Source organism: Xiphophorus hellerii, chromosome 12 (genome assembly GCF_003331165.1).
Source record: "Xiphophorus hellerii strain 12219 chromosome 12, Xiphophorus_hellerii-4.1, whole genome shotgun sequence".
In the NCBI taxonomy this organism is placed as follows: Eukaryota; Metazoa; Chordata; class Actinopteri; order Cyprinodontiformes; family Poeciliidae; genus Xiphophorus; species Xiphophorus hellerii.
In genome coordinates, this window is record NC_045683.1 from 9,380,332 (window position 1) to 9,404,686 (window position 24,355).

General features: G+C 37.0%; 1 protein-coding gene and 1 long non-coding RNA gene across 3 annotated transcripts; one reads left to right on the plus strand and one right to left on the minus strand.

Moving 5' to 3' along the window:
* Positions 1-393: 393 nt before the first annotated feature.
* Positions 394-24,276, minus strand: vsig10 (V-set and immunoglobulin domain containing 10). Of its 2 annotated transcripts, XM_032578276.1 has the most exons (9): positions 23,977-24,275; positions 23,590-23,901; positions 14,508-14,813; positions 13,318-13,572; positions 9,119-9,403; positions 8,813-8,929; positions 8,680-8,692; positions 2,446-2,585; positions 394-1,519 (listed from the first exon to the last, which is right to left on the minus strand). In XM_032578276.1, the coding sequence occupies exons 1-9, from the start codon at positions 24,026-24,028 to the stop codon at positions 1,401-1,403; spliced, it is 1,599 nt and encodes a 532-aa protein (XP_032434167.1). In that variant the 5' UTR covers positions 24,029-24,275; the 3' UTR covers positions 394-1,400. The 2 variants fall into 2 exon arrangements, with proteins under 2 accessions (XP_032434167.1, XP_032434168.1); XM_032578277.1 differs by lacking the exon at positions 8,680-8,692 and having other exon boundaries at positions 23,977-24,276.
* On the plus strand, positions 4,090-6,666 carry LOC116729611 (uncharacterized). The gene is made up of 2 exons (XR_004341177.1): positions 4,090-4,328; positions 5,282-6,666. It is a non-coding gene; the product is annotated as an uncharacterized LOC116729611 (long non-coding RNA).
* Positions 24,277-24,355: the final 79 nt, after the last annotated feature.

Consider the following 24,355-nt stretch of genomic DNA (forward strand, 5'->3'; position numbering starts at 1 on the left):
TGAGATACGAGGTTTTATAGAGCAAGACTGCAATCGTTGTTACATTTTAAATTAAAGTACAATTTAAGCAGTTACCAGAATTAGACAGACAGATGAAAATCTGTTATAAAAAGATGGTCCTAAAGGCTCCAAAGGATGTTTTATGTATATGGGTTTTGTTTTTATGTAGGCAATTTGTAATAAAATCAGGACTGTGATTATTACAGTACATGAATAAAATTAAAAATATCCTTTTGGCAATGTCACCTATCCCTTATGTCTAGCGGAGTCTAATCTTGAAGCATTGTATGATAAAGGCCAACAGTAATTCTGACACAAACCAGCTGCAATCAATTCAATCAATGCTTGGCAAATGTATATGTCAATGTTTTATTAATAAAGTGACTTTAATAGTCAGATTTTTTTATTTACTGCATAAATTTAGTTAAAAAGGATTTAGAACATTCCAGTCAAGTTTTTAAAAAAAAGGACAAAGTTCCATTTATTTCTTTTGATATATCTGACTTTAAGAAATATAAACACAATTTCTGCAATTTATGACAACTATCAATGTCTTAGGTAGCAAGTTTTAACAGTTATCTTCTTGTAGTCATGTAAGCAGCATATTTGGCTAAAAACAACAACAAAAAAAACATTGGTTGGCATCCAACTCCTAACATACATACCATGAATTATTCACATCTAAGCTCACACGGCTCATTTCCAGCCAGACTCGGTTTTTATGCTGGATCTGCTTTTGACAGTGTAATACATTATTTAACTGCTTTTAACTTGCTTTGACCTACTAAAAAGATCCCACATAAAAAATTCAATGTGCAAACAGAGGGACTCCGTAAATGTGCATAATGTGAATTAGATATAATGGGCAATAAATTAGAAATTATTTAGATGTGTGTTTGATGTTTATTCAATTTAAAGCATAAGAATCAATTTTAGTGCTTCAGAGAATGATTGATTTGTTTTGTCTGAATTAAAAAATTTTTTGATTTGGTTACATTTTATTGTCAAATTTTGTCCGTTTACTTTAAAATCTATTTAAGTTTTTTACATAACCTGATTAAAATGCTTTGATTCTGATCATGTTTTGGAAGTGAGCCAGTCTGTGTCTCGCAGCTCTGAACTGATGGTGACATATTTTAAGTTTCGGTTCAGATCTGCTTTATGTACTGGGATAGGCAGTGTTTGTACAGTGTGTGATGAATGTGAAAACCAAACAAAAAAGGTGGTTTCCTCACACATACTTCCCGCTTTAATGTCACTCATTCAAAATTCTGTACAAACAAAAAATGTTTAAAATAAACATACAAAAATGTACAACACCGCTAAAAAAAAAAAACCCATTTTGGAGTCTAATTCAGTTGTCATTAGAAATGACGCATTAATTTTCAAGCATCTTGTCCCTAAAATGATACGAGTTCCTCCACCTCTTCTCTGGATTCTTCTGTTAGCTCATCAGTCGGCTCTTCTTTCTGTTCAGGCGGCTCTGGATGTGTTTCAACGATGACCTCGTGATCCTCACCTGGACAGAGAGGGATGCGTTATATTCCTAAACACCCGAGTGCTTAAACCAGGGTTCCTATGTCGTCTTCAAGGAAACATGTTTCAGTTTACACACTATCTTTAATTTTATTTCACCATTCAAAAGAGAAAAATCTGAATTTCTGAGAATTAGATAAGTTGACTTGAAAGTAGAAGAAACTTCATTTCTTTTCTTTTTTTTTTGCCATATTAAGATTTGTGTTTCTTGTGTTTTAAGCCAATAGAGTGACTATTTTCTCCTTTTTCTATTAGTAAACAGCAAACTCATTCAGAAATTCAGTTATTTGGTCTTTGAAACACATTTATATAAGAGCTGTAAGATGGACTTGTGGTTTTGTCAAAGTGATTTATTTCCTGAAATGGAGCATATCAAACCACAAGTAAAGTGCAACAATCTTTGAATATATACTAGTTAGCTTATCTATTTCTGAAAGGTAACATTCACAGAAAAAAATACATTTTTGGACGTTTACCATAAGTACAGTTGTACATCCTAATGCTATATATTATATACGTATATAGCCATTTGTTTCAATTCCATTTAATAAAATTATACGAAACCACAGGGATTTATATATTTTTTATAATTTTTAATATCTGAATAAAAGGTGTACCAAAGTCCTTAGAATCTGTATTTAGTGTTGCGTAGAAAGACCAGATTTATTAAGCTTCAGAAATAAAGATTTTGAAAAAGAGCAGATTTAAATAAACCCAGATGCCCAAAGAAAGTTGTGAAATAACACTTTATCAAACTCCTGAAGCAAAACGCAGCTTCAGCACTGTGTTGTTTTAGGATTTATGGAGCATGCAGATAACAAAGCTTAAATAAGAAACTGTTCTGGACTCAAATTGCTTGAATATAATTAAATACTCCCTTAAAAAAAAAACAGCTTAAAAACATCTTACTGGAAGGGATCCGATGTATCTGGACGAGTGTCGTGTGGCGACCGTTGGTTAAAGGAGGCAGTCGGGGGACGGCGTCTTGAAAGATCTGCTCATCGTCCGATTCCACCAGGTCCACCACGTCTCCTCTGTCCTCAGCTTGCCTGCAAAAAGGAAAACTGAACCTCGCATTTGACCTACAACTCGGGGCATGAGATCATTTTTTTAACACCCATCATGAGTCTGTTTTGAAATTCCAAAGGAAGTGAAAATATACTGAATCTTGACTGCAACACAACTTTGAAAATAAACTGTTCGGATGAAAGAAGCTTTGTTTTTGGAGCCGATCCCTGAGCACAAGGATGCCTTTGAGAGGCAAACAACTAGTTGTGGTCGGTGGCAACCTACCAAGAAATGCTGGAATTCCCGAGCAAAAGCGATGAAGCACAAAACCGCCACAAACAGGTTTAGATGAAAACAAACAAGGTTTCAAATTTTCCCAAACTCTGCTGGAACACTAAAGACTAAATGTAAAATAAAAACAGTGTTTTTCAGTAAATTAACAGAAGAACTACAAAAAGATAGTTCTTCTGTATTTTAATACTAACTAAGGATGGATTTTTTTTGTCCTTTCTTATTATCTTAAACTTTCTTTCTTACACCTTTTCTGTATGTCAGCATATCATTTCTGTACATGTTTTAGGTTTGAAATTGAAGAGAAAATGGAAACAAATTAAAAGTGACTCAGCTGTAGTAGCAGCTGTAAATTATTCATATTTCACATTTTCTAAAGATGATTTATTATGCCAGATTCTGGTGTATGGGAGGTAAACTCATCACCATCAGTGTAAAGGATAAAGAAAGTCATGTGGAAATATTTGTGGCTGAGACACTGAGCCAATGTGAAGGAACATAAAGTATGTAGTTACGTCTGGGAGTTTAATTTTGGAATGTTTTCATAGTTTATCCATCTAATTTTGTTGTGTATAACTTAAATTAAGTGAAAAAATGTCAACATAAATTCACGCTAGTTATCAAAAATTTTCAGATATTTGTAGTATACAAAGTGTGAGTGATTTTTGGCTTTCTGAGAAGCGATGGTTGTTCTCAGAAGGGTTTGGCAACAGTTCAAATGCATACCATGGCAGTTGTTGGCGATAAGAACCACTCCCATCAGTGAGAACACACTGCAGATCTCTGGAGACTGCTGGTAGTCTCCAGAGATCTGCAGTGACTATCAGCAGATTCCCTTAAAAAAAAACAGCTGTTTTTTATTTTGCAAAACCGTTTCATCATCTTTCAACTTTCATTCATAAATAAAAACAAAAAACTTTGAATCTCAGTCTATTGTTATTACCAGATAAAAAGCAGAAGCTAAATACTGCAAGAACATGTAAAAATTAAAACAGAATAGAAGCTTTAAAAACTACAGATAAAAAAACGTATGTACTAAATTAGATCATTTGTACGGAAGAGGATTAGGGCCACTGAAAAAAAAAAAAATTATGGCCCAGAAAAAAAAAAAAATCTCTGAATTCTCATGTAAAACAAACAAAAAAAAATTTCAGTGTCCCGAAAAAAAAAAAAAAAAAAAATTCAGTGTCCCAAAAAAAAAAAAAAAAAAATTTCAGTGTCCCGAAAAAAAAAAAAAAAAAAAAAAAATTTCAGTGTCCCGAAAAAAAAAAAAAAAAAAAATTCTGTGTCCCGAAAAAAAAGAAAAAAAAAAAAAAATTCAGAAACCACAATTCTGACCGATGGGCGCCAGCAAGCAACCAGCTTCAGAACCACAGACAGACGCGAGTTGTGGCGGACAGCTGACGTTTTGGAGAAAGATGTCTGATTTAAGTGACTTTTTACGTGCCAGAGGAGTCCCCGAAGCTTCTATTGCACTAATGGAAGAACAAAAGGTGAGTAAATCAAATGAGATAGTTTGGTGTCTAAAGCCCAACGGTTATGGCTAGTAGTTAGCATGTTTGTTAGCTCACGCGGTTATAGCAATAAGCTGATTTACAATGTTAAATCACACAGATGAATAAAGGATGTAACAGCTGGTGATTGCTGGAATTGTCCCGTAAATGTTTGGTGCCTTTATTTTATTGTTTTGTTTGAATGTTTTACAATGAAACTAAGGTTAGTTGAATGTCAGCCACCTTCTAAATAAGATGCCCGCTGTGTTAAATTGTGTAACTTTTAGTTCAGTGGAAGACAGAAACTATAGTATAAAGTGACATAAACGTTTATATATGCAAATATTTAAAAGGAAAATGTATGACTTGCACCGATCTGCGGCTGGCTGTAGATCTGATCGTAGGATCTCTTCACCAACACCAACTAATGTGCATATCTGTGCTATTTTATCTTATGTATATCATATGTTTGTGTTACTGCGTTGGAAAAAGTTACATTATGAGAATCACAAAATCATTTTCTTGCAATGTGATGTGTCAGTTCAGGACTGAAATTACATCTCAATCCCTGAACTAAACTATCAGGACATTTATCGCACAGGTGTGGAAATGGTAGGCTTCGTTTAACTAAATCAAAGTTAATGTGATGTTTAATTTTTGTAATAAAAAAGGAACTGTTAACAATATTTCCTTGTGTGTTTTGATGCATGATACCTTTTACCTTAAACGGACTGTATATTTATGAATCTGTGTTTTTATACTTACATGCTAACCAATCCAGTCCTTCCTTTTTCGGTAAAATAGAGGATTGAACTTTTACTGCTGCTGTTATTGTAATTCTCCCCAAAACAGTAAATCGTTTTAAGCAGGGACCTAAGGGTACAATCTAAAAGGTAACTTTAACGTTGATGTGCAGAGTAAATAATTGTCCTTTCTCATCTGTTTGTGTGCAGATTGATAGAAGAATTTGCAGAAGACTTGGGCTGTTTAGAAGAAAGAATCAGTCCGACCTTGAAGAAGTGCTGGCCTTTATCCAACAACAAATAATGACTAATGGACAAATGCAAGGTTATCGGTGGCTACATCTTCGTGCGGTTCAACATGGATTGTGGTGTCACAAGACACTGTGAGACATTTGATCAAATTGTTTGACCCAGAAGGTGTGGAACTGAGACGAGCACGACGGTTGAGAAGACGTCAGTACAATTGCAGAGGACCAAATGCACTCTGGCTACGATAAACTAAAACCTTATGGCATTGCTATCAGTGGCTGTATAGATGGTTTTAGCCGACATGTTTTATGGATGGAGGCTTATACCACGAACAATGACCCCAAATTGATTGCAAGTTACTATTTGAAAACAGTTTCATGCGTCAACGGATGTTCAGAGAGGATACGTGCCGACAGAGGCACAGAAAACATTTGTGTTGAACAAATGCAGATATTTCTGCGGCAAAACCACACAGACAGTTTTGCAGGGGACAAAAGTTTCCTTTACGGAAGAAGTACATCCAACCAGCGCATAGAAGGCTGGTGGTCGACCCTCGGCAAACAGTGCACAGTTTTGGATGAACTTATTTCAAACCTTTCTGGATGATGGTCACTTTACAGGAGACTTTTTGGATAAAAGCCTCATCCAATTCTGCTTTCTTAATCTTATTCAGGTAGAAGTGTTCACTGGTTCACTGTAATGTTTTTGTTTTAAAAAGTATTAAAAGCAAATCTGCTGGTATGTTTACTAGAAATAATAAAAGCTCTTCAAAGTATTTAGCCACTTTCAGTGCGCATGAAGATAATTTAAAAAGTGTTGCTGTTTATCTCGATCATGCCATTTGATAGTTTTTGCAGTGTCTGATAGGTGCCCTCTAAACAGGACTTCCTGCACTGCATTTAATTAAAGACATATTGTGTACAAGCAAACATAACATTTTTGACATCATTCTGCTAGAACATGAAAGTTTATTGCTGTCATAATTTTATTGTAGAGTTCTGATTTGACCTGACATTAGTCTTCAAGCTGTTACTGTGCTGATAAAAGTAAAACATACAGTTTTGTTGACATGTTTTCATTTCCCAATCCATAGTTTGTTTTGCTTTCACACTGTCATTTGAAGAAACAACGCTGATGCAAAGTTAATTATTGTTCTATGATAATCAGTTATGTACCAAATATCAATCCTTTTAAATGGGTATGCATTATGATTAATGAAAAATATATATTTTTTTCAAACACAATGCTGTTCTGTTAAACTAAAGATATTGACAATGTATGGTTGAGATGTAAACAAAATGGCAGTACAGCAAGAATTACGTCATAAATTGAACACATGAAAACCAGTTCTTTGTGAAATACAAACGAACTTCATTGTTTTGTTTACCAAGAGTTTGCATAGTAGAGTTGATACCAGATATTTATGAGCAGTTGATTAATGTAAAAAAATATATAATAAAAAAATAAATAATAATAAAAAAAGTCATGTGCAATTTTTTTCTCACTGTCTGATGTTATAAGACAAAACTTTTCCTACTTTTTAAGGGTTTTTTTGCTCTTCCTTTGAGAGTGATCAGACAGGAAAGCCAGTAATGAAGCTACACAGCACAGGTCATCAGTCCGGGGCTTGAACCTGTGATGTCCACATTCAGGACTGAGGCCTACATACATGGGTTGTGCTTTTCCACCGCACCACTCCAACGTTTCTTGTTCTAAGTTAGCTAGAATTAGCAAAATTGTATTTTCTAAATTCCAAAAAACATGAGAACATTTTTAGAGCGTTTTTGTGACTTCCTTCAAATGCAACAGTTTATATATTTTTAGTAATTATCAGGGATAACTGTCTTTTAATGCATTTAGACTATAGCTTTTAGACCTGCTCAAATGGAAAATGAGCTTAAGCAACATATTGAAAACCATACCAGGAAAGTATTGGGTAAAGTAACATTTTATTAGCAAAAAGTCATTGTGGTTTCTGAATTTTTTTTTTTTTTTTCTGGGACACTGAATTTTTTATTTTTTATTTTTTTTTCGGGACACTGAAAATTGTTTTTTTTTTTTTTTTTTGGACACTGAAATTTTTCTTTTTTTTTTTTTTTGGACACTGAAATTTTTTTTTTTTTTTTTTGGGACTGAATTTTTTTTTTTTTTTTTTTTCGGGACACTGAATTTTTTTTTTTTTTTTTTTTTACATGAAAATTCAGAGATTTTTTTTTTTTTCTGGGCCATAATTTTTTTTTTTTCAGTGGCCCTAATCCTCTTCCGTACATTTGTGAATTTGTTGTTCAATGTGATAATTTTAAGTTTTTACTAGTACCTCTAAAATTAAAACATAACAAATGGTAGTTTAATTATTATTAGTAGAATTTAAATGTCAAAGTAAACTATTAATGCATCTACGTTTTGTTCTATATTTTAAAAAAAAACCTTTTTTTCTTGTTCTTTGTAGCTTTGTCTTTCAAATTAAAACTTGGTCGGATTTTTCACGTTTTTCCTTTTAGAAAAGTTCCTGTAGTTGATTTTGAATCATCTTGCTGGATTTTTTTCTTCCTCGGAACCCGAGATTGCTAATCTTGCTAATCTATGTCCACACTCTTGCAACCCCACCCTATAATACTCCCATCTCCGTGCTTCACTGCCACTGAAAGTGACTTCTAGTGTGGGCTTCAGTCATTCATCAAGCTTCTCCTCCAGTTCTTTAGAAAACAATTCACTTTGCTGTTTTTAGATTTTTAGGAAGCAGACAAGTAATGTGTTCATGAATTTTACTTATTATTTTTAAGATATATAAAATACATAAGTGTACTTTTAACCAGGAATTTGAAATTGCCATCCTTCAATTTAAACATGGTGAAATTTTATTCCTGAGACAACAAAGTATGTATTGATTTATAATTGCCTAAGCTGATGGTGTTGAATATTATCTAACTGAAATAATGTCATTATAAATGGAAAAACTTTTAATTTTTCTCATTTGATCATTAATAATCCAGTTAGACCGTTATTTTATACCCACTTTTATTTTATGTTTTGTTTATTAACAATCTAATTAATCTATATTTATGACATCTGGGATGACAGTATTTCAGAAAGTTTCTACTTCTGAGTTTGTTTTGGAAGTTGTAGACTTGGGTTTTTCTTGGTGAAAGCATTTTACTTTTAGTCATGAAACAAAAGAGTTCAAGAATGTCAATTTAATAATTAATAGTTTATACTGAGGTAATACTGCACTTTAATTTGCCCCCTCATCCTGAGAACTGTAAAATGCAACCAACCACAGGCAGCATTAGTAGGGATTGCTGCAAAGACATTTTTTATGATTAAAAAAGTAAAATATTTATCCAGATTGAGATACTCACATGAAACCTCCTCCTGAAAGAATAATGATAATAAAAAAGACGTTAGTATAGACCAATGTATCAAATACCAGCACTGGTCCATTATCTAAGGTTTAAAATGAGCAAACACTGTATTATGAGAAACAACAGTTACCCAGGCAGATTGTGTGTCTCCTGGAGTAAAGTATTTTAGCCACGATGAAAGCGCAGCCCGTGATCAGGGCAGCTACGAACACACCGATCACCGCTCCAGTGTACGCCGACGATGATGCTGAGAAAATAAAAAAAACAATGACAGGATTTTAGGACGGTTAAACGGTGGAGCGACAGGTCTGTCAGCATTCCAGACGTGGAGTCAACACCTGGACTGACCGGCTTCTAGATTACATCTCTTCAACTTTACATTTACTCCAGCCACGCCCTTCACATAACTTCATATATGCTTTTATAATAAACTCACCTTTCACAGTGAGGAAGACTTCCAGCTCGCGGATCCCGAGCGCGTTCTCGCTGCGGCAGAAGTAGTACACTTCATCGTACTTGCTGATGTTGACTATGGTCAGCTTGAGATCAGGGCCTTCAACGGAGAGGATGTACTTGGATCCGGGAACAATCGGCTCCTGACTTTGGCCTTTCCTCCACGTGGTGTTGGCAGCCGGTACTGAGCTGATCTCACGGCAGGAGAGAGTCACGTTGGTTCCCTCCAGAACTGAGACCATCGGATCGCCCTGTGGGTACGGAGCGCCTGGGAATACAGAAACAAAAAAAATATCATCTCCAAAGGTTTCTTCCAACACCAAAACTATTTGAGAAATAAGAGTTTCTGTCTACAGCTGTGTTTCCAGTCACCACAGAAAACTGAAACTGAAATTATGAAAATAACTTAACTTAATGAAAATAATTTTTAAAAAAAATAGATTGACTTTGTGCTAGGATGAGGTAGATTTTCCAATATTTATGAGGAATTTTATTAAGTGGGGTTACTCATTAAAACTTGTTTTTATCTAGAGCTTTAAATTTTTGCAAAAGTGCAGCAGAGATTAGATGAGTGACACTGAACCAAACTCATATCTATACATTTACATTTTAGTCTGACTTCTATGTGTCTCAAAAGTTTGTTTAATGCGGAAAACAACACGTTTTATGTGCATTGCCACCTACTAGTCATTTTTGGTCCTCAATGCATGTATATAGGAAATACGGGACTAATAAAGGACATTATCGTAATGGTCTGACTATTAAATACATTTTAGCCATGCCATTTCAACCACAATGATTATAATTTATTCAGTAAACTCTATGCAGTGCTGATAAGGTCCCCGCTGCACATTTTACGATACATTTCACTGTAACTTTGCCGACTCCTCCCAAAAAAATTGATTTTAAGAAATCTCTTTGTTTATTGTCCCCCAATAATAAAATTTAATTTCCTCCCTTGAGAAGAATATAGACAAAGATTTGTGGACATCTGTAAAGAAAATGCAGCTCATCTTCTCACAAACATTACATGTGTCACCTGACCTGTAAACAGTTTGACTAAAATATTATCCCCCAATGAAACATTATTTTTACAGAACCAGAGAGAGAGTGAGAGAGCTGTAATTCATTAAGCATTTCATAAATTTTGTAATCTTATATTGTGAAATCCTTCAGATTAGATGTCCTACGAACAGCTTTTGGATTGTTTGTTTGACAAAGACACAGTTCAACTCTGGGTTTGCACATCACTCAATGAAAACTGACAGGATAAAAGCAGCTTGTACACCTAAACACACTTTAGTTTCACTCCTTCTGTGTTTGAAGAACTCTCCTCATGTGATAAGGATGTTTATGTCACTGCATGACTCAGGAATAATCCAGCTTCATCACTGGGTGTGTTTATACTTTAAGCAAAACTCTAAATCCCACATGTCAAAGTCAAAGGTTACAAAAAAATGAAGATAAAACTTTAACACAAGATTATTCTAGTACTCTGAAGAATGAGTAGTTGGAAATATTTTGATTCATATTTCCAAACTAACAAGTTTCGATTAAAATTTGCTTCCTGCAGGTTTTCACACAACAAAACAAAACATTGCTTCATGAATGATGACCTATCACCTGGGCAGGAGAGACCACATTAGATCACCATGCAAACTATGCATTACTCACACGACGCACACTTTGTGTTGAATATTTCTGTGCTAGAAGTCCAAGCATGGGCGTAACATGTGAGCTAATCCGGCTGTTTGAAGGGATTTTAAGAGGTTTGGTTTTGCACCACAGACAGCAGAAACATGAGATCTACACAGGAGATGAAAGTAGCTCCACTGAAACCTCAGGATTCTGCAACAGGATTTATTCCAATAGAAGCTTCTACATTAAATGTACCTTTTGTCCTCATAAAATGCTACCACTCACACTAAACCAAGGTCTGCAGTTGTGCTGCATCCCTGTTTCAACACACCAAAATTAAATGGTCCATCAGTGTGTCACCATGTTCTCCAGCGGCCTTGTAATAGGCCGTTCATTTAAATCAGGAGCTAAGGTCAGGAAGACCTGAGGAGTTGGTGTCTTCTGCACTAAACCTATTATAACAGCTTCTTTCCCACAGCTGTCACGCTTTTGAACGCCTCCTGACATAAAACATAAACTATAAGGACTGTACTCCCCTATCCTCTCATACAACAATAACACATGGACTATCCTCACACACACACACATCACGGACTGTTTTCTTCACACACACATACAACCTGTAAATTTTATCTGCCATTATTTATCTATAATCCATTCCCTAACATTCTTGTATATTCTGTATAATCTGTGCATATAGCTCCCATATTTATATCTATACACAATATCTATATCTCTTTGCTATAACCCCTTATAGTCCATACATACATAGTCTTGTACATCTGTAAATAAATATTTATATCTCGTAGAGCACTTCTGGATAGATGCAAACTACATCTCGTTGCTTGTACTTGTGACAGTGCAATGACAATAAAGTTGAATTCTATTCTATTCTATTCTATTCAATAATCATTAACTTCTAGGACTGTCAGATAATGTGTGACCTACTTTGCTATTTACTTAAATAGAGACAATAGAGTATTGCTGTTAACTTTGTTACATAATTTCCAGAGTTTTAAAAACAGAAACAGACCAAAAGCATCACAGATCCTCCAGCATATTAACAGAGGACATGAAAGTGTGTTTCCAATAGTAATTTTAGGTTGAGTTTTCTGGCCAAACACACAGAAATCACGATCATTAAACTAGCATTTGGTAACTTTGAGGGATGGACTATAAATCGATTTTATGTTGTTTTTTTTTCACCAATGCATCACTTGGATTTCTACTGGTCAGAGTGATGATAGTCCATCCAAGAAGTATCATCATGTTTGACACGTGTGTTTCACAGATTTCTTTTATGACATTGAATCCAGTAGGTTTTTTTCAGTCATTTGTAAATTTTTACAGAAAAAATTATTAGAATAGTAAATCAGATTTGGTTTTTAAAAAATCTGAGATTTTATATTTAAGACATTTTGCCCAGCCTTAGGACCTTTGTCAGTGTGGGCAGATGCCAAGTCCTGCTTGGGAATGAAATCAGCATATCCATAAAGCTTATCAGCAGAAGGCAGCATGACAATACAGCAACAATTAAAGCAGAGCAGAACTTAAACATCTCAACTTTGATTTTCTTGGAGCTTTTATAACATTCTGGATATTTATGGACAAACATTTCTGAATAGTTTTCTGATCTTATATGTTTCACAAATATTAAAAATATTTAATACAAATCAATGTGAAAACCAGTCCATTAATTAAGAATTATCTGACTTTTCCAAAATGTGAAGGAACTCTAGTGATGCACTGAGAGAACTGAAGAATTGAGACAGGAAACATGGCTGAGACCACAGCTCTTGTCTTATTGCACTTGTTACACATTAAAGCAGGAATGACAGCCACGCCTATAGAGTGAATACTCAGAAATCTACACAACACAGAGCGCTGCTGTTAAATGTGCCTGGTTCTACTCTCTCAAACCTACGACAGCGTAGAAGGGACATTGTAGGTAGAAAAAGTAGGAAAATAAAAAACTTGAGCCAAAAACCAAGGAAATTTTCTAGAACAAACAAGAACATTTCTAATCTCAAAACACTGAAAGTTTGCTAGAAAAAAATAGGAAAATTTGAGAATAATTGCAGAAAGTTGAGTTTCAAAAGTTGAACATTTTCAACTTTTCAAGCAGAAAATTTTCAAAAGTCGCAATTTTTTTTACTTTAAAAACTCAGACATTTACATGATTTTTCCACAAAAATTCTGAGATTCATCTCAAATTACTGAGTTTTTTTCACTTAAATTTACTCTTCCTTTCTTTTTTTCTATCTACAATAACTTTAATAGTTAAAGTTATAAAGTTATAATAGCCATCATACAAACCTTTCTACCAGTTACTGCTACATTTACTGTTTAAACCATGACTTTTAATAATTCAACTAAATCCTAAATTCATCATATTTTATAAATATAAACTGAACTTTTTAGTAATTCAGAATGGGTGAAAATACTGATCACTTCTGTAGATGGAAGTGACCAGTATCACTTACTGTTTTATTGATAACTGAAAAGACAGTGTTAAAATGACTCATTTCTTTAAAGGGTACTTACGGAGCGTAATGGAGCAAGATCTCTCATTTTCTATTTTGAGCAGCTCATGTCGGGCCGTGCAGGTCAGTGTCTGCCCCTCTTGCAGCGTCGATCTGTTCAGCGACACAACGAGGCTGTCCGTCACCTGGAAGTCTCCGTCTTTGCCCCACCGAAGCTCCGGGGTCGGATACGCCCCGAACCAGGAGCAGTTCAGCTGGACACTGGAGGAGTCCTGCGTTTCCACGGACATACAGTCAGGGTGTCCGCTCGGAATATCTAACCCAAACACAGACCGGGAGAAAAACAGGATGAGTTAAAGAAATTATTTATTCTATGATTTAATTACTAAACCATTATTCTTCTTTTATAAATGGAGGCGTATTCAGGAAGAACTTTTATTAAACCCGCTACATTATAACTACATTATGACTTTGCTAACCTTCACACCATTTGAACGTGGTTGCATTTCATCACATTGCAAGCACAAAATTTCATGAATTTTATTGAGGATTTAGGTGAAACACCAAAGTAAAGTAGGACTTTAGAAAAAAGGTTTTCAAAATGGTATAAAAATAAGATTCTGAGGCATACATTTATTTTCAGCCTTCTTATCTCTGATACCCCTAAAAAAATCCAGTTCCAGGAATATGGATGAAATTAAATACTTGTTTTAAGTGAACATAAGCAGTATTTTCCATGTTTTCTGAAGTGTTTTCTGGTTTTCTTTGGACATTTGCTTTTTTATTGATAAGGCCACTGAGTTCTGATTTATTAGTCATTCAGACAAAAAGATGCTACAAAACTCAAGGGATGAACCAGTTTTGTGTCGACAAATAAGGGAACACTCAGCAGAACATCTAATTATGTCACAAATGTACAATTTCTTCCAACTTCATAAGCTTAATCTATGATTAATATCATGTATGACAGTTTACAAAAAGAGAATTACATTTAGCCGCACAGTGGTTAACTCGCTGATAGATGGAGCTTCTATTAGTTCAGAAAGAAATTATTTTTCAGAGTATTGTTACTACTCTGTACTGAGCAATTTTAAGATGAAGGGTCACTACTCTTACCTCAGTAAAATTTCTGAATACTCTACTCAGTACCTTAACTTTGATTATTATTGAGTTTAGTTGAACCCTTAAATATGAAAGAAAAAAAAAAAACATCACAGAATTACAACGTGTTTCTTTACTCTGGCAACTTACAGTACACCAGCAGCTCAGTGCTGTTCTTGACCATGCGGTTGGAGACGGTGTTGAGGGCACTGCAGGTATAAACTCCCTGATTGCTGGGCTGGATGTCCTTTATAGTGTAATAAAGGTCTGGAGATGGCGTGAAAGCCAGGCTTGTGTTATTGTTCGAAGCTCCACTGAAGGTCAGGTTCAGCTGCTGAGACGGGGAGGACCATGCCATGCATTTAAAACAGAGGCTGTCTCCCTTCTTAATGACCAGTGTCCTGTTGGGTAGCACAATTGTTGGGTAAATCATTGTAGATACGTTGTTCGGTCCACCTGAAATAAAAGAGTTCAGCATGTTACAAATGTGAGCAACTTCATTCTTACAAAAAGAAACAGAAAAAGATGATTACTTGCAAATTCAGATAATAGTTCAGAATTAATTTTGGTGCATATTTTTAAGATAAAGAACTTTGTCAGGTTATGTTGACGGCAACAAAAATGACACATACTCATTCATAAAGTGTATTTTCACCATGCATTTTGTCTTAACATCTACTTCCTGCAGCTGTGGTTTGGATTGAGGAAAATCTTGATCATTTTTGTATTGAAACAAACAAACAACTCAAAATCTCCTACCTCAAAATATTAAAAAATACCCCAATCAGACCCAAAGTTGGTTAGCCTTTCAGAAAAGGTAATGAGGCAGAGGTTTCTCAAACTGATGATGACAAAGTTGAACTAGAAAATTCCTGAAGAAATTTAACCGGGGCCTGCCAAAGTGTGCCTGTCGGTTTGGACCCAGTGTTCGGATGCTAAAAATTAGCATCAATGCTAAGATTAGCTACTGCGCAAGACAGTGACCTGACCTGAGAGAAAAAGATAATGCAAGGTAATATTATTGCATCACCTATGGCGGTGCACTAGTGGAGGGCAGTGAAGTGCTAATGTTTGTGCTAATGTTAATGTACTGCCTTGCTATGAAAGGCAGCGCACTAACCTAAGAGAGAAAGATAATACAGGCTAAAATTATTGCACCGCCTACGGCCGTGCACTAACCAGAGGGGAGTATTAAGGCTTTTATTTTGAAATTTTAAGTATACTTCATTTTAAATGTCCAAACTAATCCCATGAGTAACAGTGATTGGGTTAAATCGTTTCTATAATGCCCAAAAGAGCAATTACCTGATGTAAAAATTGTCAATGCTTTTATTTTGAAATGTTTAATAAGCTTCATTTTAAATGGCCACACTAATCCCATGTGTAACAATGGTTGGGTAAAATCAATTATATAATGCCCAAAACACAAGTAGTTCTAAAGGCCAGCTCAGTCCTCCTCTGTAGTAACTGACAGTTCCGCCATGTTGTAGTTCTAACCTTGAGTCATTGTAGTTCTAAAGAGCAGCTCAGCTGTCGCGTGATGAAGCAGACAGGAAGAGACAGAATTCCAGTAGTTTGAAGTAGTTTGTTTTTCTGAAAGATCTAAGAGGAATATTCAGGCTTTTATTTTGAAATGTTCAGTAAGCTTCATTTTAAATGTCCAAACTAATCCCATGAGTAACAGTGATTGGGTTAAATCAGTTATATAATGCCCGAAAGAGCAATTACCTGATGTAAAAACTGTCAAGGCTTTTATTTTGACATTTTTATTAAGATTAATTTAAAATGGCCACACTAATCCCATGTGTAACAATGGTTGGGTAAAATCAGCTATAAAATGCCCAAAACACAAGTAGTTCTAAAGGCAGACTCAGTCCTCCTCTGTAGTAACTGACAGTTCTGCCATGTCGTAGTTCTAACCTGCATGTTCTGCCATAGTTAGAACTACAGTGATGCGTTTTTGTAGTCCTAATCAGCTGCTCTGCCCTGTCCTGTTCTTTGTTCTGTTGCTATGGTAATGAAGCTTGTCTGTCAGACACTCAGGGCTGACAGAATTCTATTTCTTTGAGTCAGCCAGTTTGACAGAAAAAAGCAGTCCTAACAACTCCTTCCCGTTCGGGAACCGTGATACGTACTTGAAAACCGTTTGAGGCATCTGAGAGGGCTATTTGTCGTCTCCAATAGTACCACGATTCATATTCTCTACCTCACTCACAGTAATAACAGCGATGAGAGAAAGATGGTGTGTGCTGAGCTCAGAAATTTTTCAGAAATGCATGGAAGTCAATCTGTGACTATCCTCAGAGGGATATTGAGGCTTTTATCTTGAAATTTTCAGTAAGCTTCATATAGAATTGTTGTTTAGGTTAAATGAGTTATTTACTGGCAAAACAGCCAGTAGTTCTAAATGGCAGCTCAGTCCTCTGTTTTAATTCAGTGTTAGTTAGAACTACAGATATGGCGTATTTGTAGTCCTATCTATTAGCATTAGGTTAAAGGCTAAAGCTAATAGATAGGCACTATCTGCGCAAGCCAGTGCCTTAACCTGAAATAACAAGATAATGCAGGCTAATATTAGGCCCCAATAAAGAGATGCCTGCCATGCAAGACATTCTTGTTTTAACCTTCTTGTTTTCAAGAAGGTTAGGGATACAAATTTTCTAACCTTGAAAAGTTGAAGATTTTAGAAATTTGGAATGAAGATGATGTCATGGAAAAGAGAACTTCCAACTACAAACACTTGTTTGGATTCTTGTTGGAAAGAAAGAAAATGGTTAAAATACCAGTGGAAACCATTTTTTTAAAAAAAAATAGTACTTAACAGTTGATTTCTTTTTACATAAAATCATGGTAAGTCTGGCTATTTTTAGACCAGGGGTCACCAACCTTTTTGAGACTGGGAGCTACTTCACAGGTTCAGAGTAACACGAAGGGCTACTTGTTTGATACAGACATAAATTTTCTTTACAACAAAAATTCATTTAAGTAAATATGATTACATGCTGCCTGATCATATTAATGTTAGGGACTATGCACAATAGTTATCAGTAAGGACAGCTATGGTTAATTGCTATATTGTGGTCAGACGTTCTTAGTTCAGAGTTTTAAGTTGGTGAGGTGGGGAACGCCGAAGCCTAAATCTTATAGGTCAGTTTTCTTTTTCTGTGAGTTAAAAATGATGACTGGAGTTTGAACCACTCATCATTTGAACCTCAGGTTCTGCCTGAGCTTTTTACAGTGCACGGTTCTGGCGGGTTGTCGGTTTATTAGCTTTTTTGTGATTTTGTGAACTGAACAGCTGACGGGTCACCTGCGGGCTGACACAAGCAGATGTCGAAAAAAAATGTCTGACAGATTGGAAGGTACAAAACTATCACTGCACCCGACCTGCAGGAGCACAACCACCTCTCCAACGCGCAAACATCGGCACAAAACTAAACCACTAAACCAGCGCACCCTTTTATTTCTTTTTTCTGTTTTTTTACACAAACGATGCTAAATAATAAAGACATTGAAGCGAAGCAGTGAGATCCACGGAAAGAGGAGGATTGGCGAAATCTGATAACTACGGGAGGTTCAAACTCCACTCATCATTTTTAGCTCACAGAAAAAGCAAACTGACCAATAAGATTTAGGCTTTGGGTGCCCTTTGACCCCCACAGACTCACACTGATGCGCGCTACATACAAGATGTTTTGGCACAAAAGAACTTTTTCTTCTCCATAATTTTGTTATTAGTAAACAGGGTTGGATAATAGAAATACAATAACTTTTCTTTTTTTAATTTAAAGGAAAATCTCTCAGTGCGTCCAGCTGTACAGCTGCTGCTGCAACAATCCAAACTCTCAGTCACTTGTGGGCAATTTAGAATCACACAGAAAAGCTCCAAAAGGGAATCAAACTCAAAACTCTGAACTAAGAACTTCTGATCACATAATAGCAATTAACCATAGCTGCCATGGTAAATTATTACTGATAACTACTGTCAGTAGTCCCTAACATTAACATGATCAGGCAGCATGTAATCATATATATATATATATATATATATATATATATATATATATATATATATATATAGCCAAGACAATTTATGTCTGTATCAGACAAGTAGCCCTTCGTGTTACTCTGGACCCGTGAAGTAGCTCCCAGTCTCTAAAAGGTTGGTGACCCCTGATCTAAGGAATCTGGGTGAATGAGAAAGACAACGGTATACTTTAAACTTCTACTTTAATAATTCTGTCTTTTCCACTTTTCCTTCTCTAATGTCTCCTCCCACTTAGTTAATTAAGAAAACAGAGAAATAAATATATGGTAAACTGCTCTAATATTCCCTAAGTAAACATGTTCTGATCTGCATCCAGAAGAGCTTAGAAAGTTCTCAATTAACTATTGTTCTATTGTCTTTTCTACAAAGAAAATATCATAAAGCATAACTTATTTTAAATACTTCATGTTAATAGCTGCACATTTAATATGCACGTCTTAAAAGTCTTAACTGTGACATTTGTAAAGCATTTCTTGAGGAAACAATGATAGTTCCCCTCTCTGCTGTCGCTATCCCCAAACATCCTGGTACCAGCAACCCCCCAAGCTCCCCTCTCTGCTGTCGCTATCCCCAAACATCCTGGTACCAGCAACCCCCCAAGCTCCCCTCTCTGCTGTCGCTATCCCCAAACATCCTGGTACCAGCAACCCCCCAAGCTCCCCTCTCTGCTGGCGCTATCCCCAAACATCCTGGTACCAGCAACCCCCCAAGCTCCCCTCTCTGCTGTCGCTATCCCCAAACATCCTGGTACCAGCAACCCCCCAAGCTCCCCTCTCTGCTGTCGCTATCCCCAAACATCCTGGTACCAGCAACCCCCCAAGCTCCCCTCTCTGCTGGCGCTATCCCCAAACATCCTGGTACCAGCAACCCCCCAAGCTCCCCTCTCTGCTGGCGCTATCCTCAAACATCCTGGTACCAGCTACCCCCCAAGTTCTCCTCTCTGCTGTCGCTAACCCCACAGCGTTATGGTACCAGCTGTCGTTACGCAATAGTCAGCCCCGCCCTCAACCTCACAACATCCAAGGAGTGACTACTGACCAGCTCTCCGTCCAACGGGTCCAAAAAATCTCTAAGCCTTCGAGTATTACCCTGAAGCAAGTCTAGTAGAGATGATCTATCTAAGCTGGTGTCGAAGGAGACTCAACTAGCCTTTAACTACCTACAGTCCAAGAGTTATGGCCTTTTCCAGTTAAGAAGCAATCAGCTGAGTAGCCCTCACACCTGCACAACCTCAATAACCACTCCTATTAACGGTAGCGCCCCCTCTAAGTACAACGTGCGCTTGTTACAGACTAGTCAAAATCCTCTTTGAAATCGAATCAAAGCAGACCTGGCTGTTGTCCTTCGAACACTTCAGATCTTCATCACTCAGTCACCTTTGTCTTTTCTCCAAGTCTGTTGCTGCAACTTTGAGATCCTAGGGTTGAGGCAGAGTAAGGCAGCCAAATCAGGAACCAGGGCTGAGGGTCAAGGGGTCTTGTCCCTTCTGGCGGTGCGAAGTCTCAACTTCCCCATGGCTCCAGGGTGCCAGACCTCTCTTCTTGGTCCCCTTGGCCTTATATACCCTTTCAACCCATGCCTCTATAAGGCGTACGTGACCTCTCGAGCATGCAACTACCTCATCGGAAAGTCCCAGCCATTCCCACATATACCCTGCTTCCCTCCCTTACTTTCCTCGTGACCATCTTAGTTTCAGATCCTTAATTGGGACACAGCTCTTGGGCAAGTCCAGACATGTTCGGACTTGCCTTTTTCCCTTGCCTCTGTATCTAACACATTGTTTGATTATTACTTCAATTACAGTTTTATATATGGTGTATGATCATCATAAGTAAATTCAAAATATCTTGTCCCATAATCATCAAAAAATCAAAATGCAAGATTCACTTGCTCAGGCCTTCATGATCTGTTGTCTGCATTAGTCTGGAATGATCCCACCTCCTCATACCAGTTTTCACAACACAGTGACCCCCCAATACTTACGTCCAGTTACCTGAAATTTTTTTCAGTTATTAAAAAATCCAGGGTGGCACCCAGTACCTCAACGTTCCCGAATTATACATGTCAACAAAAACACGCCCAACTCTCCGGAATATATTCGGTTTTGGTGTTTCTTCCTCCTGTGTTTGATCAATTTGTGGCTCAATCTTGGTTTTTTCCACCCTGGATTCCATTCTGTCTATCTTGATTTTTAAAGCCACGATCTCCTTATTTAATTCCTCGTTCTCCCTAGTAAGGCACAGCAGTTTTTCTGACTTTTCTTTTAAAGATTTTTCCGCGTCATTTTTTGCCATGGCCCGCTTCCGTTCTAGTTTAATTGTTAATTGTTGCATGTTGCAATAATCATTTTGCATTCTTTCAATTGTTGTTCTCGCTTCCTCCAATTCCAAATTAACTTTAATCATTTGTTTTTTATAATACCCATTCGAACTTATGAGTTTGCTATTCTCTACATGCCAATTTGTTGAGTCATTGGTCCTGTTCAGTCTCTCTAGTTTCCTCTTCAGACTCTCCACTGTTTTCTGAAGCTGCTCATTTTCACTGTTCAGCTTCATCTGGTTCTTCTGGAGAATCTCTAACTTTTGTAACGTGAAATCTTTCTCCGCCATTGTTTCTTTCTCGTTCGAACCTTAAACTGCAAATGAATTTCTCTGTGGAATCTGGGAATACAAAGACAGTCACCAGTGATGTCACAAACAGGATGTGTGACATCACAGTTCAACATCATAGCCACAAGAAGTCTGTTGGGTGTGGGGGGGGAGGGGGGATGTTTTTTAAAAAAAAAACTTTATTAACACTGTATAACGACAGAGAGAAACATTTGTTCTGCCTCAAGAAAAAACAAATACAGACTAGAAAATTTCTGAAGAAATTTAACCGGGGCCTGCCAAAGCGTGCCCGTTGGTTTGGGCCCGGCGTTGTCATGCTAGAAATTAGCATCAATGCTAAAGAACGCTGCAATGTAATCAGTAGCATGTGGAGAATCACAAGAACGTTAAGTAAGGTGGCCGTGCACCATTCAGTATGATTTAAAATTTTTGTCAAGGCTTTTATTTTGAAATTTTTGTAAAACTTCATTTCAAAGGGCCAAACTAAATCCATGTATAACAGTCATTGGATAAAATCAGTTATATAATGCTGAAAAGAGCAATAATCTCATGTAAAAATTGTCAAGGCTTTTATTTTGAAATTATTATTATGCTTCATTTCAAAGGTCCAAACTAATCCCATGTATAACAGTCATTGGGTTAAATCAATTATAATGCTCAACAGAGCAATTACCTGATTTAAAAATATTCAAGGCTTTTATTTTGAAATTTTCAGTATGCTTAATTTTAAAGTTCCAAACTAATCCCATGTGTAACAGTTACTGAGTTAAATCAGTTATATACAGCCCATAGCAGCAAGTAGTTCTAAAGGCCAGTTCAGTCCTGCTCTGTTTCAACTGAGTATTCCACTATAGATAGAACTACAGTGATGCGTATTTGTAGTCCTAATCAGCAGCCAATAGCCTCTTGAGTTCCGTTGCTATGTTAAATAAGTTTCTCACCAAGGTGTGAACTGTTAGTGACAGAGCCTCAGACAGCCTAGAAAATCCTGTCGCATGACTTTGCTCTGAAGCACCGTGACAGAAAACCGTACGATCTAGATAAATTTCGAAAACATTTTACCGGAGCAGACATGCGTATCAATGTCAGGACCGATTTTGATACCAATCGTGCGATATTTGTGGGCGTGATGGCGATTTCAAAATTATTTTGGGGTGAAAAATTGTCTTCATTTCTCACTCTAGCAGAGGGGCACTCAGGAAGATTCACACTCTAATTTTAGGAAAAATGAGAAACTTTGGGTTGCTTAGAGACAAATTGTGGACAAACCGTAATTGGTATCGACGAGCCGTCTTCACTTTCGAAGAGATCACAGACGTATCTACAAAATGAAATTTGAATGGCATTTCTACGTGAATTCGTGACGACACAGAGAATCCTCAAAAATAGAGTATTTCTAGGATTTTTCCCATTGACTTATAATGGGGTTTTTTTCATAGTTTTTTGCGAATTATGTCGCCATGTTAACCCCGAATCCCACCAAAAGTAATAGCTCCAATGGCGTGAATTTTCTGCACGTTTTGATACCTCATTTGTAGGTGTGCACCCAGCGGTATGAGCCGCATTAACGGTTACGGATGAAAAATAAAGAATTGTGAGAATAGCAATAGGTTCCTGCCATTGCTTTGCATGGCAGGCCCCAATGAGCAACTCAAGCCTCACAATATAACCATAAGTCAAAATATTAGTTTAATGGTATCTACGTAAAAATTGGAAAGAAAATTTGTAATATGATCTGATATCTATTAATCAAAACAGCTGATCAAACTGTTGATTTAAAACCTTAATAAGAGTAACAGGTGTTCATGTTTTTACACAACCAGACTATTTGAAAGAAGGTTTGTTACAGTTTATTCTTACATGTTTGGCCAAGGTAGTCAGCCTATTGTTTTAGTCAGTTCCAGTTTCATTATTATTTATTTTACATTGGGTATTATACTCCTAATCGCACTCACTGAACAAATCAAAGTTGTGTTATTTTTACGTATTTTGGCCAAACGCGCAAAAGAAAAATACTCTGAATTTGCATTACTTTTCTGTATCGGCCGATACGGAACCTCAGATATCGGTATCAATATCAAAAGTGAAAAAAGTGGATGGATGCATCCAGCATGCTTTAGAGGTCTTCCTGCTACAAACCAACAGATTCAAGTTCGGCAGAAACCTGCTGAGGAGCCATTCATTTGATTCAGTCAAACTAACCAAGGGAAACACCTAAAACATGCAGGTTACCGACCTTTGACTGACCTTGAGAATGGCTGCTTTAGCAGTTTTTGACATTTTTAATTTTTTTAAAATCATGGCAGATACCAATAACCAGTACATAACTACTAGGATTTTGGAGCTTTGATTTACAGAAGCCAGATAGGAGAGTGTCTAACCAGTTTCCAAATAGAAAGTAAAAAACTACTTTATCAAGTCATGCACAGCTCGCTTGCTGTCATGTGAACAGGCAGGTGAATATGTGGAAGAACCAGTTTGGTTGAAAAACTGCTTCAGCGACTGCAGGCAACCAACGCCCAGAAAAATCCCATTAGACTGGAGCCATACTGGACTTCATGCCCACCCTACTTACTGGTTACTTGAAGCAGGACATGTGCGTTGATGGTTCTGTTGTCTGGTAGACTGGAGCTGCACAGGAAGCTCCCCGTATCATCAGAAATCACTTTACTGATGCTCAGACTCCCGTTACGCTCCAAGGTGAGCCGCGGGTCTTTGGCAGAAGAGTCCACATGTAGCTCACCGTTTGAGGCGATAACATGACCGTCTTTCACCCATGTTGTCCAGACAGGTGTTAGATTCCCTCCGGTGTAACACTGAAGTAAAACGACGTCGCCCGGTGCGGCTGACTGGACAGTTTCGGTGGAGAAGTTTCCCGAAACTGTCGCTTTAAGACGAGAGAGAAGAAAGGAGTTAAACCTAATTTCAACACACCTGTTAGAATTATGTCACCACAACTCACCTGCCGCAGATAGAAACAGTTGTAGAAGCGCTAGAGATGCGACAATGTTCATGTTACCTTTTCTACATAGCCCTCAGAAATAGCCGAAGAAAACTAAGACTTCTAGTCCGAATCTGTCTTGTCTACCTGTGCGCGCTTGCCTGTGACACCGAGCTTAAGATCATTATAAGAAGAGTAAATGGACCGCAGTACCAGCAAAGGTCACCGATCTGACATGATGAGTTACCTCTGGTGTCTCCGCCGGAGATTTGGCGGACGTGCTTTGTTTCCAAATGCGTGCATGTACGGAAACGTTGGGAGGAATGAACCGCACCTAGGACTCACCTGCTTAAAGAGACAGAAGCATCTTTTTTACTAATGATACTAATGGTGCGTAATG

What these genes read in the sequence shown, in the direction of transcription:
- vsig10 (XM_032578276.1), bottom strand. Translation starts at nt 24,028, where the DNA reads ATGAACATTGTCGCATCTCTAGCGCTTCTACAACTGTTTCTATCTGCG. An exon ending in ATCTTGCTCCATTACGCTCC is followed by an intron (nt 9,404 to 13,317) that starts GTAAGTACCCTT and finishes CTGTATTCCCAG; the next exon opens with GCGCTCCGTACCCACAGGGC. An exon ending in AGTCTTCCTCACTGTGAAAG is followed by an intron (nt 8,930 to 9,118) that starts GTGAGTTTATTA and finishes TTATTTTCTCAG; the next exon opens with CATCATCGTCGGCGTACACT.